Source organism: Pseudophryne corroboree, chromosome 3 (genome assembly GCF_028390025.1).
Source record: "Pseudophryne corroboree isolate aPseCor3 chromosome 3, aPseCor3.hap2, whole genome shotgun sequence".
In the NCBI taxonomy this organism is placed as follows: domain Eukaryota; kingdom Metazoa; phylum Chordata; class Amphibia; order Anura; family Myobatrachidae; genus Pseudophryne; species Pseudophryne corroboree.
This window is the reverse complement of record NC_086446.1, coordinates 87,115,117-87,129,567: the sequence shown is the minus strand read 5'-3', so window position 1 is coordinate 87,129,567 and position 14,451 is coordinate 87,115,117. Positions and strand designations below refer to the sequence as shown.

General features: G+C 47.2%; 1 protein-coding gene across 2 annotated transcripts in view; it reads right to left on the bottom strand.

Annotated features, from left to right (window-relative positions):
* Positions 1-2,304: 2,304 nt before the first annotated feature.
* LOC135057042 (zinc finger protein 135-like) overlaps positions 2,305-14,451 on the bottom strand; it is an 83,579-nt gene continuing 71,432 nt past the window's right edge. The window contains exon 9 of one of the 2 annotated variants that reach the window (XM_063962899.1): positions 2,305-4,638. In XM_063962899.1, coding sequence (XP_063818969.1) covers positions 3,245-4,638 — 1,394 coding nt within the window. In that variant the 3' untranslated portion in view covers positions 2,305-3,244. The remainder of the gene's footprint in view (positions 4,639-14,451) is intronic. The other variant, XM_063962900.1, reaches the window with a different exon arrangement.

Genomic DNA, 14,451 nt, shown 5'->3' with positions numbered 1-14,451 from the left:
AAGGTCTAGAGAGCATGGTGTCAATTTTTGCAGATGATACCAAATTGTGTAAGGCTATAAATACAGAGGAGGATGCCGAGTCTCTTCAGAACGACTTAGTTAAATTAGAAGCATGGGCAGCCAAATGGAGAATGCGCTTCAACACAGACAAGTGTAAGGTAATGCACTGTGGTAACAAGAACATAAATTACACCTACCTACTAAATGGGGTAAAATTAGGGGATTCTGTACTGGAAAAGGACTTAGGTGTCCTCATAGATAGCAAGCTAAGCAGTAGTACCCAAAGTAGGACTGCAGCAAAGAAGGCTAATAAGATATTAGCATGCATAAAACGGGGTATTGATGCTAGGGACGAGAGTATTATACTCCCGTTATATAAATCACTAGTGAGGCCACACCTTGAATACTGTGTACAATTCTGGGCACCGTACTACAAAAAGGATATCCTGGAGTTTGAAAAGGTACAGAGGAGGGCGACCAAACTAATTAAGGGCATGGAGACGATGGAATACAAGGAAAGGCTTGAAAGACTAGACATGTTTACATTGGAAAAGCGGAGACTAAGAGGGGATATGATCAACATCTACAAATATATAAGGGGACAATACACAGAGCTTGCGCGGGACCTGTTTTTGGTTAGATCAACACAGAGGACTCGTGGACACTCGCTCAGGTTAGAGGAGATTCCACACAATACGGCGTAAAGGCTTTTTCACGGTAAGGACAATACATGTTTGGAATTCCCTGCCCGAGGGAGTTGTAATGGTGGAATCTGTCAACACCTTTAAGAATGGGTTAGATAAATTCCTAATGGATAAGGATATCCAGGGGTATGGTGCATAGTCATGCATTATAGTTACTATAAATAGGGATAAAATGCAACGGCTGACAGCAGCATCAGTCAGAAATTTTAGTCAAATCATCATGCATAGGAGACCACAAATAGGTTGAACTCGATGGACAATTGTCTTTTTTCAACCTCAGATACTATGTTACTATGTATATTATACCCCACATAGTAATGCCCCTTGCACCATATTATGAGTCAACAGTAATGCCCCTGACACCATATTATGTCCCACACAGTAATGCCCCTTGCACCAAATGCAGAGGTGCTGAGACAGGAAGAGGAGGAGCCTAAGTCAGGTGTTATAACATTAACTGTGTAGTGTGTGGCCAGCTGTGGGTCTTGAATGGAGGGGCCCATCATTTTCTGCTGTCCCTACGTGCTAGAGACATGGCTAAAGGTGATGGACACAATGCATCACTGCACCCACCCTCAACTCCCTATCAGCGCTGTAAGCTCTGTCCACACCTGAAGGCAGCAATGTTAGCTTGCTTCAGCGGTGATTCTTTACCACTCCACTGTTGTGAGCCGCAATCGCAGCTCATCCCTCCCACAGGTCCCAGCCATTGTTAGGCGACTTAGATGTCATGTCACTTCCAACCAGCAATCCTTGCCATTCGCTAGGCAACAGGGACTCCAGGTGGCCACAGGGGATCCTGGCGCTATCTCTGTCTTCAGCCAAGATCGTGGAAGATGTGCAGCGGAGCCGCTGCACAAAGTTTGTCATTAGAGGTGCTCTACCCATCAAGCGCTGCTGGTTGGTCATGGTCTCTTTTAAAAGGCAGTCAGACCAGGAAGCCCTGCTGGTTATAGCTTATTCCCTGTGTGAGGGAGTCACTGTCCCCTGTCCCAGGATCCCATAGATACTCTGCCCATCCGGAGAAAACTCTGCCAGTTCTGTGGATACCCTGTCCTTCTGTTGGATTATCTACCTGTCTGAAGTCTTGCCCTTTGGTCTAGCCTGAACCCCTGTCATGTTCCAGTTCCGTTAAGCCTTCATCCTCCTCCTCCTCAGTGTATTTACCCAAGACTCAGCTTGCAAGATTTACCAACTGCACAGTGCTCTAATTCCACCGCACAGTGCCTCATCTGCCCTCATTGAGATCTTGACCCACTCCTAACCTTAACCCTTTGTGCTCCAGTCCAGTCTCTCTCTTGTTCTTGGTCAGTTACTCCAGCCAATTACCTTGCGGACTCCAGCCTATTGTGTAAGCTTCTGCTGCTAGAGGTTTAAGTCCTGGCAGCAACCTGAGTACTGGTCTGTACATCAGACACTAAGAGAACGCTGTGGCTGGGACAGAAGACCCTCTCACCGGTTCTAGGGGTCTCACACAATAGAGCTGGAGTTCGCTAACACCCACGCATCCAATATGTGACAATTAAAAATACAACTTTTAACTTTTTCTTTTATCTACACACTGCTCATTAAAGTCTTAAACATGGTCTTAAAACATGAGTAAGGAGACACCAAAAATACATTTATTATATGTTGCATGTTATTATTTCATGTTTATATAATGGGTGCATTTGTACAAAACTTGCCACATAGCATCAGAAATCTGCATCTGCCCTCTGGGAACACATTAGTTTGCAGCTGTGATCCCCAGTGAGAGAGTAACAGATAACAGAACGGATTAAATACATTTCCACCATCACATGCGGAGTATGACGTAGTGTTATTGTATCTAAGATCCCACATTATGTGGCTCATGTGGAGGTGGACGGATGCTGCGTCTAATTCCCAAATGCAAAATGTGCTCCAGAAAAGATGCATGGTGCCAGGCTTGCTGGACTGCACCCCTATAGCGTGAGGAGACGCACATTCAGTCGGCATGGCTACACCTATGTGTAATGCACGCACATAAAAAAAAACCAGCAACACCAAAGTTTACATGCATATCACATCACATACATGCATCCCTACATACATCTCTCTATCACCTGCCCATTGCAGGGATTACATATTACTTAGGAATCTATATACCAAACGTGGTTTGCTATTACGATAATACCAATATCTAATAAAATAATGACACCGCAATACATTCCACACTTGTGCGATCTGTTCCAATCATTTTGATTATTCACATTAAATGTATGTCTGTGGATGGTAATAGCATTATCACATTATTATATTTTGCATGCAGCTGATTCTCTGCAGTTTTCATCCTGAAATTTCAACCTGCAATAAATAGAAATGCAAAACCAACTGTGTTCTGTATTTTATAGAAGTAAATCTAGCTCTGGAGCTTTTAACAGCCCTCAATAACTCAGTGACGTCAATATACCTTGGCATATACATTCTGCAACTGTATTCATGCTTGCTTTTGTTATTTACCTTAATCTATACACCACTTTCACAATATTTAGTATTGATGGAACCCTGTTTTATGTAGATCAGCTCACTGAACTTGTATGTTTCCTAGTGTGAACTTTCTGGTGTCTAAGAAGACGAGATTTGACTACAAAACATTTCCCACACTCAGAACATGAAAATGGTTTCTCATCTGTGTGACTTTTCTGATGACTAAGAAAACGTGATTTTTTAGTAAAACATTTTCCACACTCAGAGCATGTAAATGGTCTCGCACCTATGTGACCTCTCAGATGTCTAACAAGACGTGATTTTTCAGTAAAACATTTCCCACACTCGGAGCATGTAAATGGTTGCTCACCTGTGTGACTTCTCTGATGACTAAGAAGACGATATTTTTCTGTAAAACATTTCCCACACTCAGAGCATGTAAATGGTTTCTCACCTATGTGACTTCTCAGATGAGTTACAAGACGTGATTTTTTTGTAAAACATTTCCCACACTCAGTGCATGTCAATGGATTTTCACCTGTGTGACTTCTCCGATGACTGTGAAGATGCGATTTTTCTGTAAAACATTTCCCACACTCAGAGCAAATATATGGTTTCTCACCTGTGTGACTTCTCTGATGACTAAGAAGTCGTGATTTTTCTGTAAAACATTTCCCACACTCAGAGCATGTAAATGGTAACTCCCCTGTGTGACTTCTCTGATGACTAAGAAGACGCGTTTTTTCTCCAAAACATTTCCCACACTCAGCGCATGAAAATGGTTTCTCACCTGTGTGACTTCTCTGATGTGTAAGAAGATTTGATTTATCTGTAAAACATTTCCCACACTCAGAGCATGTAAATGGTTTCACACCTGTGTGAAGTCTCTGATGACTAAGAAGACGCGATTTGTGTGCAAAACGTTTCCCACACTCAGAGCATGGAAATGGTTTCTCACCTGTGTGTCCTCTCTCATGTTCAACAAGATGGGATTTTTGTATAAAACATTTCCCACATTCAAAGCATGTAAATGGTTTCACACCCGTGTGTTGTCTCAGATGTACAACAAGATGGGAATTTTGTATAAAACATTTCCCACACTCAGAGCATGGATATGTATTCGCACCTGTGTGACTTCTCAGATGTTTAACAAGATGGGATTTACATATAAAACATTTCCCACACTCAGAGCATGGAAATGGTCTCTCACGTTTATGAGCTCTCTGACGTCTAACAAAAACTGACTTATGTACAGAACTTTTACTAAATTCAGAAATGGATGATATTGTATCACATCTATGAGCTGTACTGGGTTTAGCAAGATCTGAATTATCAGAAGAACATTCCTCATGATTAGAAGGACCAGATGAAATATCTGCACTGGGATTTTCTCCTGGAGAATCTTGTATGATGTTATCTTCTTTTTTATAGTCTGTAGACACAATGAGATCTCCCTCGGAGGTATTCCTGCTTGTATGCTCATCTACTAGAAACAGACAAAAATGTTTATGTTGAGGAGTAAATGTTGATGAATGTCTTAGCACTTTCTTAAACTAAACATGTCTAAGACTAAGCTGATCGTCTTCCCACCACCTGGATTCCCTTTACCTCCCTGAATTTTACTATCCATTGACAACCGAACCAGGGGTCCCGCAAATTCTGTCTTGGAGTTATCCTTAACTCCTCCTTCTCCTTTAATCCCCAAATCCAGTCCCTCCCCACCAATGGTACAGACATCCTCTCAGACTCTCCATCTCTCTCCAAAGTTTCAGACAGGCTCTCAAACCCCACTTCTTTACTAATGCTTTCCTGCTCTCATTCTAAACCAACTCTCTAGTCTCATCACTCACCGTCTTTCCGCTATGTCACCCCTGTCTGTCAGCGCCTCCAACTATAAAAACGGTAAGCTTTAATAAGCAGGGCCCTCTTCCCTTTTGTGCTTTCACTTCCCTGACCTATACTATCATCTCATCCCCAAAACGAACAGAAGCACAGTAGGTGTGGCCTAAACTAGCAGCATGTCCTAGTCACTGGTTAGCACTACTTAAACATTTACGGTAGCAAGTGACCACAGTGGAACAAACACTGAATGTCCCTCTGGAGAAACTTAGCTGGCACACTGTTATTTTAGGCTGAATCATTCCTTTCAGACAACCGATGGTGGGACTGTACAATAATGAGTGTGTGGTTGTAGTTTTGTGTGTGTGCATACCTGGAGTTTGTTGTGATGGGGATGAGTGTGGTTATAGAGTGTAAGGAGGAGACTGGTCAAATCTCTAAGCTGGTAACAAACAGTGATATGATGTGAGGTGGAGCGCAGGGGTCTAATAGGGGCCGACTGTCAGGACGCGCGACCAGCGCCGGCGTCCTAAACACTCACCGGTGTCACCGCAGGTGCGGCGGGGGTCTGTTGGGTCCTCTGACTGGAGGGCTCCGGTGTCCGGTAGGCCAGGATATTCTGCAGTATCCCAGCGTTTGCTCAGCCTTGCTTCAATCTCTGACTCCAGTGTTTGCTGTGCATACTAGTTTCCAATCTGCAGCACCTTCCCAGGCTAATTGCACAGGTGCACAGAATCCAGATTGCAGCAATGTTCTCTGATCAGTTGTTAACTATTTGTGTGCCCGAGGTTTATTCAAGCTCCTGTGTGCAGTCTATGATATTCTCTGACATTCCTGCATTCCATGGTTTCCAGATGATCTCCACTTCACCAACCCAAGTCTCAGTCCAGTCAGCCAATTAACCGGCAGCCAATCATAGCCCAGCAAGGGTTTTAAAGGAAGTCTAGCTGCAGCATTCTGGGCCTGTGCAACTAGTCACATAGTTGGTGTGACAAGTGAACCTATTTAGCCTCTTCCGTATTGCACTATCAGGCCCAGCATATCCTCAACTGGTAACCAGTCCGATCGAGCATAGCCTCAGCCTGTAACCAGTCTGGTCCTGTATATCCTCAGCCGGTAACTAGTCCAGTCCAGCATATCATCAGCCGGTAACCAGTCTGGTCCTGAATATACTCAGATGGTAAATAGTTCGGTCCAGCATATACTCAGCCGGTAACCAGTCTGGTCCTGTATATCATCAGCCGGTAACTAGTCCCGTCCAGCATATACTCAGCCGGTAAACAACAGTCTGATCCTGCATATTCTCAGCCGGTAACTAGCCCGGTCCTGTATATCAGCCGGTAATCAGTCAGGTTCAGCATATCCTCAGCCGGTATACAGTCTGGTCCTGCATATTCTCAGCCGGTAACCAGTCTGGTCCTGTATATCCTCAGCCGGTAACTAGACCAGTCCAGCATATACTCAGCCGGTAAACAGTCAGGTCCTGCATATTCTCAGCCGGTAACCAGTCCAGACCTGCACATCAGCCGGTAACCAGTCCGGTTCAGCATATCCTCAGCCAGTAACTAGTCCGGTTCAGCATATCCTCAACCGGTAAACAGTCTGGTCCTGCATATTGTCAGCTGGTAACCAGTCTGGTCCTGTATATCCTCAGCCAGTAACTAGTCCGGTTCAGCATATCCTCAACCGGTAACCAGTCTGGTCCTGCATATCCTCAGCCGGTAACCAGACCAGTCCTGCATATTCTCAGCCGGTAATCAGTCCAGTCCTGCTGTATTCCTCAGCCAGTAGGCAGTCCAGTTGTATTCCTCAACCGGTAGCCAGTCCGGTCCAGCTTTCTTCAGCCAATAACCAGTCCGGTACATTACCACTGCTTGGTTCATTACCCTGAAAACATATCAAAGGCCGTTCTCACTGCTACCCCAATTCCAAGCAAAAATAAGAATTTACTCACCGGTAATTCTATTTCTCATAATCCGTAGTGGATGCTGGGGACTCAGTAAGGACCATGGGGATTAGCGGCTCCGCAGGAGACTGGGCACAACTATAAAGAAAGCTTTTAGACTACTGGTGTGCACTGGCTCCTCCCACTAAGACCCTCCTCCAGACTTCAGTTAGGATACTGTGCCCGGAAGAGCTGACACAATAAGGAAGGATTTTGAATCCCGGGTAAGACTCATACCAGCCACACCAATCACACCGTATAATTCATGATACCATACCCAGTTAACAGTATGATAATAACTGAGCCTCTCAACAGATGGCTCAACAATAACCCTTTAGTTAAGCAATAACTATATACAAGTATTGCAGACAATCCGCACTTGGGATGGGCGCCCAGCATCCACTACGGACTATGAGAAATAGAATTACCGGTGAGTAAATTCTTATTTTCTCTAACGTCCTAAGTGGATGCTGGGGACTCCGTAAGGACCACGGGGATTATACCAAAGCTCCCAAACGGGCGGGAGAGTGCGGATGACTCTGCAGCACCGAATGAGCAAACTCAAGGTCCTCCTCAGCCAGGGTGTCAAACTTGTAGAATTTAGCAAACGTGTTTGACCCCGACCAAGTAGCTGCTCGGCAAAGTTGAAGAGCCGAGACCCATCGGGCAGCCGCCCAAGAAGAGCCCACCTTCCTCGTGGAATGGGCTTTTACTGATTTAGGATGCAGCAGTCCAGCCGCAGAATGTGCAAGCTGAATCGTACTACAGATCCAGCGAGCAATAGTCTGCTTTGAAGCAGGTGCACCCAACTTGTTGGGCGCATACAGGATAAAGAGCGAGTCAGTCTTTCTGACTCCAGCTGTCCTGGAAACATAGATTTTTAGGGCCCTGACTACATCCAACAACTTGGAAGCCTCCAAGTCATTTGTAGCCGCAGGCACCACGATAGGTTGGTTCAGATGAAAAGCTGATATCACTTTGGGGAGAAACTGGGGACGAGTCCTCAATTCTGCCCTATCCATATGGAAAATCAGATAAGGGCTTTTACATGACAAAGCCGCCAATTCTGATACACGCCTGGCCGAAGCCAAGGCCAACAACATGACCACTTTCCACGTGAGATATTTCAAATCCACGGTTTTCAGTGGCTCAAACCAATGTGACTTTAGGAAATCCAACACCACGTTGCGATCCCAAGGTGCCACTGGAGGCACAAAAGGGGGCTGAATATGCAGCACTCCCTTAACAAAAGTCTGAACTTCAGGTAGTGAAGCCAGTTCTCTCTGGAAGAAAATCGATAGAGCCGAAATCTGGACCTTAATGGAACCCAATTTAAGGCCCATAGTCACCCCTGACTGTAGGAAGTGCAGGAAACGGCCCAGCTGAAATTCCTCCGTTGGGGCCTTCCTGGCCTCACACCACGCAACATATTTTCGCCATATGCGGTGATCATGGTTTGCGGTTACTTCTTTCCTAGCTTTAATCAGCGTAGGAATGACTTCCTCCGGAATGCCCTTTTCCTTCAGGATCCGGTGTTCAACCGCCATGCCGTCAAACGCAGCCGCGGTAAGTCTTGGAACAGACAGGGCCCCTGCTGCAGCAGGTCTTGTCTGAGCGGTAGAGGCCATGGGTCCTCTGACATCATTTCTTGAAGTTCCGGGTACCAAGCTCTTCTTGGCCAATCCGGAACAATGAGTATAGTTCTTACTCCTCTTCTCCTTATTATCCTCAGTACCTTTGGTATGAGAGGAAGAGGAGGGAACACATAAACCGATCGGTACACCCACGGTGTCACTAGAGCGTCCACAGCTATCGCCTGCGGGTCTCTCGACCTGGCGCAATATTTTTCTAGCTTTTTGTTTAGGCGGGACGCCATCATGTCCACCTGTGGCTTTTTCCACTGGTTTACAATCATTTGAAAGACTTCTGGATGAAGTCCCCACTCTCCCGGGTGGAGGTCGTGCCTGCTGAGGAAGTCTGCTTCCCAGTTGTCCACTCCCGGAATGAACACTGCTGACAATGCTAACACGTGATTTTCCGCCCATCGGAGAATCCTTGTGGCTTCTGCCATTGCCGTCCTGCTTCTCGTGCCGCCCTGTCGATTTACATGGGCGACCGCCGTGATGTTGTCTGACTGGATCAGTACCGGCTGGTTTTGAAGCAGGGGTTTTGCCTGACTTAGGGCATTGTAAATGGCCCTCAGTTCCAGAATATTTATGTGTAGGGAAGTCTCCTGACTTGACCATAGTCCTTGGAAGTTTCTTCCCTGTGTGACTGCTCCCCAGCCTCGAAGGCTGGCATCCGTGGTCACCAGGACCCAGTCCTGTATGCCGAATCTGCGGCCCTCTTGAAGATGAGCACTCTGCAGCCACCACAGCAGAGACACCCTTGTCCTTGGAGACAGGGTTATCAGACGATGCATCTGAAGATGCGATCCGGACCATTTGTCCAACAGGTCCCACTGAAAGGTTCTTGCATGAAACCTGCCGAATGGAATCGCTTCGTAGGAAGCTACAATTTTTCCCAGGATCCGCGTGCAGTGATGCACCGACACCTGTTTTGGCTTTAGGAGGCCTCTGACTAGAGATGACAGCTCCTTGGCCTTCTCCTCCGGGAGAAACACTTTTCTCTGTTCTGTGTCCAGAACCATCCCTAGGAACAGCAGACGTGTCGTAGGGACCAGCTGTGACTTTGGAATGTTTAGAATCCAGCCGTGCTGTTGTAGCACTTCCCGAGATAGTGCTACCCCTACCAACAACTGCTCTCTGGACCTCGCCTTTATCAGGAGATCGTCCAAGTACGGGATAATTAAAACTCCCTTCTTTCGAAGGAGTATCATCATTTCGGCCATTACCTTGGTAAAGACCCTCGGAGTCGTGGATAGACCGAACGGCAACGTCTGGAATTGGTAATGACAATCTTGTACCACAAATCTGAGGTACTCCTGGTGAGGATGGTAAATGGGGACATGTAGGTAAGCATCCTTGATGTCCAGTGATACCATGTAATCCCCCTCGTCCAGGCTTGCAATAACCGCCCTGAGCGATTCCATCTTGAACTTGAATTTTTTTATATATGTGTTCAAGGATTTCAAATTTAAAATGGGTCTCACCGAACAGTCCGGTTTCGGTACCACAAACATTGTGGAATAGTAACCCCCTTCCTTGTTGAAGTAGGGGCACCTTTACTATCACTTGTTGTGAATACAGCTTGTGAATTGCCTGTAACACTGCCTCCCTGCCTGAGGGAGTGGTTGGCAAGGCAGATTTGAGGAAACGGCGGGGGGGAGACTTCTCGAATTCCAGCTTGTACCCCTGAGATACTACTTGAAGGATCCAGGGATCCACCCGTGAGCGAGCCCACTGATTGCTGAAGTTTTTGAGACGGGCCCCCACCGTACCTGGCTCCGCCTGTGAAGCCCCAGCGTCATGCTGTGGACTTAGAGGAAGCGGGGGAGGACTTTTGCTCCTGGGAACTGGCTGTATGCTGCAGCTTCTTTCCCCTACCTCTGCCTCTGGGCAGAAAGGACGCGCCTTTAACCCGCTTGCCCCTATTGGGCCGAAAGGACTGTACCTGATAATACGGAGCTTTCTTTGGTTGTGAGGGAACATGGGGTAAAAATGTAGACTTCCCAGCTGTTGCTGTGGAAACGAGGTCCGAGAGACCATCCCCGAACAACTCCTCACCCTTATAAGGCAGAACTTCCATGTGTCGTTTGGAACCTGCATCTCCTGTCCACTGCCGAGTCCATAACCCTCTCCTGGCAGAAATGGACATTGCACTAATTTTGGATGCCAGCCGGCAAATATCCCTCTGTGCATCCCTCATGTATAAAAGTGCGTCTTTTATATGCTCTACGTTTAGCAATATAGTGTCACTGTCTAGGGTATCTATATTTTCTGACAAGGAATCTGACCACGCAGCAGCAGCACTGCACATCCAGGCTGAAGCAATAGCCGGTCTCAGTATAACACCTGTGTGTGTATATATAGATTTCAGGATAGCCTCCTGCTTTCTATCAGCAGATTCCTTCAGGGCGGCCGTATCCGGAGACGGTAGTGCCACGTTCTTTGACCAGCGTGTGAGCGCTTTATCCACCCTAGGGGATGTTTCCCAGCGTGACCTATCCTCTGGCGGGAAAGGGTACGCCATTAGTAACCTCTTAGAAATTACCAGCTTTTTATCAGGGGAAGCCCACGCTTCTTCACACACTTCATTTAACTCTTCAGACGGAGGAAAAGCTACTGGTAGTTTTTTCTCTCCAAACATTATACCCTTTTTTGTGGTACCGGGGGTAACATCAGAAATGTGCAACACATTTTTCATTGCCTCAATCATGTAACGTGTGGCCCTACTGGAAGTTACATTAGTCTCATCGTCGTCGACACTGGAGTCAGTATCCGTGTCGACATCTGTGTCAGCCATCTGAGGTATCGGGCGTTTTAGAGCCCCTGATGGCTTTTGAGACGCCTGGGCAGGCACAGGCTGAGAAGCCGGCTGTCCCACAATAGGTATGTCGTCAAACCTTTTATGCAAGGAGTCGACACTGTCGCGTAAGTCCTTCCACAGCACCATCCACTCAGGTGTCGACCCCGCAGAGGGTGACATCACATTTACAGGCATTTGCTCCGCCTCCACATAAGCCTCATCAAACATGTCGACACAGCCGTACCGACACACTGCAAACACACAGGGAATGCTCTGACAGAGGACAGGCCCCTACAAAGCCCTTTGGGGAGACAGAGAGAGAGTATGCCAGCACACACCAGAGCGCTATATAACACAGGGATCCCACTATCAATGAGTGTTTTCCCTTATAGCTGCTTTTTTATATATATCATATATATATATTATCTATACTGCGCCTAAATTTAGTGCCCCCCCTCTCTTTTTTACCCTTCTGTAGTGTTCAGACTGCAGGGGAGAGCCAGGGAGCTTCCTTCCAGCGGAACTGTGAAGGAAAAATGGCGCCAGTGTGCTGAGGGAGAAGCCCCGCCCCCTTTTCGGCGGACTTTCTCCCGCTGTTTCTGGAATACTGGCAGGGGTAATTTTACATCTATATAGCCTCTAGGACTATATATGATGTATATTTGCCAGCCAAGGTGTCATATATTGCCCTCAGGGCGCCCCCCCCCAGCGCCCTGCACCCATCAGTGACCGGAGTGTGAGGTGTACATGAGGAGCAATGGCGCACAGCTGCAGTGCTGTGCGCTACCTTGGTGAAGACCGAAGTCTTCTGCCGCCGATTTTCCGGATCTCTTCGTTGCTTCTGGCTCTGTAAGGGGGACGGCGGCGCGGCTCCGGGAACGAACACCAAGGTCGGGTCCTGCGGTCGATCCCTCTGGAGCTAATGGTGTCCAGTAGCCTAAGAAGCCCAAACTACCACCTGTTAGGTAGGTTCGCTTCTTCTCCCCTTAGTCCCTCGCTGCAGTGAGTCTGTTGCCAGCAGATCTCACTGTAAAATAAAAAACCTAAATATACTTTCTTTCTAGGTGCTCAGGAGAGCCCCTAGTGTGCATCCAGCTCAGCCGGGCACAAGAATCTAACTGAAGTCTGGAGGATGGTCTTAGTGGGAGGAGCCAGTGCACACCAGTAGTCTAAAAGCTTTCTTTATAGTTGTGCCCAGTCTCCTGCGGAGCCGCTAATCCCCATGGTCCTTACGGAGTCCCCAGCATCCACTTAGGACGTTAGAGAAACAGGTACCGTATATTCAGCCTCCTCAACTCCAGCTCCAAGCCACATACCCTCGATGTCAGTCATCACCTGATCCAGGTAACCTTGTGCACAAAACAGCGACACTGATGTCTCCTGATGTATGAGATAGACCAGGGAGTATGGAGGAACTAATCAGATCTCTGGGTTGGTAACACATAATGACATGATATGATGAGGGCAGTAGTCTAATAGGGGCAGATGGCTCCTAACTTCCCCACTGGGCAGATACATTTTCCCTTTTACTGCTGTAGTGACTGAACAAAAAATAAGATTTTACTCACCGGTAAATCTATGTCTCGTAGTCCGTAGTGGATGCTGGGGACTCCGCAAGGACCATGGGGAATAGACGGGCTCCGCAGGAGACTGGCCACTCTAAGAAAGAATTAGTACTACTGGTGTGCACTGGCTCCTCCCTCTATGCCCCTCCTCCAGACCTCAGTTAAGGAAACTGTGCCCGGAAGAGCTGACATTACAAGGAAAGGATTTTGGAATCCCGGGTAAGACTCATACCAGCCACACCAATCACACCGTATAACTCGTGATAACATACCCAGGTAACAGTATGAACAACAACAGAGCATCAAACAACAGATGCCAACATAACATAACCCTTTTATTAAGCAATAACTATATACACGTATTGCAGAACGTCCGCACTTGGGACGGGCGCCCAGCATCCACTACGGACTACGAGAAATAGATTTACCGGTGAGTAAAATCTTATTTTCTCTAACGTCCTAGTGGATGCTGGGGACCCCGTAAGGACCATGGGGATTATACCAAAGCTCCCAAACGGGCGGGAGAGTGCGGATGACTCTGCAGCACCGAATGGGCAAACACAAGGTCCTCCTCAGCCAGGGTATCAAACTTATAGAACTTTGCAAAGGTGTTTGAACCCGACCAAGTAGCTGCTCGGCAAAGTTGTAATGCCGAGACCCCTCGGGCAGCCGCCCAAGAAGAGCCCACTTTCCTTGTGGAATGGGCTTTCACCGATTTTGGATGCGGCAAACCAGCCGCAGAATGAGCCTGCTGAATCGTGTTACAGATCCAGCGAGCAATAGTCTGCTTTGAAGCAGGAACACCCAGCTTGTTGGATGCATACAGGATAAACAGCGAGTCAATTTTCCTGGCTCCAGCCGTCCTGGCTACCTAAATCTTCAAAGCCCTGACTACATCAAGCAACTTGGAGTCCTCCAAGTCACGAGTAGCCGCAGGCACCACAATAGGTTGGTTCAAATGAAAAGATGACACCACCTTCGGCAGAAATTGCGGACGAGTCCGTAATTCTGCCCTGTCCATATGAAAAACCAGATAGGGGCTTTTACATGACAAAGCCGCCAATTCTGACACACGCCTAGCCGAAGCTAAGGCCAATAGCATGACCACTTTCCACGTGAGATACTTTAGCTCCACGGTCTTAAGTGGCTCAAACCAGTGAGATTTCAGGAAACTCAACACCACGTTAAGATCCTAAGGTGCCACTGGTGGCATAAAAGGGGGCTGAATATGCAGCACTCCCTTTACAAACGTCTGAACTTCAGGAAGCGAAACCAGTTCCTTTTGAAAGAAAATGGATAGGGCCGAAATCTGGACCTTTATGGACCCTAATTTTAAGCCCATAGTCACTCCTGACTGTAGGAAATGCAGGTACCGGCCCAGCTGGAATTCCTCTGTAGGGGCCTTCCTGGCCTCACACCAAGCAACATATTTTCGCCATATACGGTGGTAATGTTTTGCTGCCACGTCCTTCCTAGCCTTTATCAGCGTAGGAATAACTTCATCCGGAATGCCTTTTTCCGC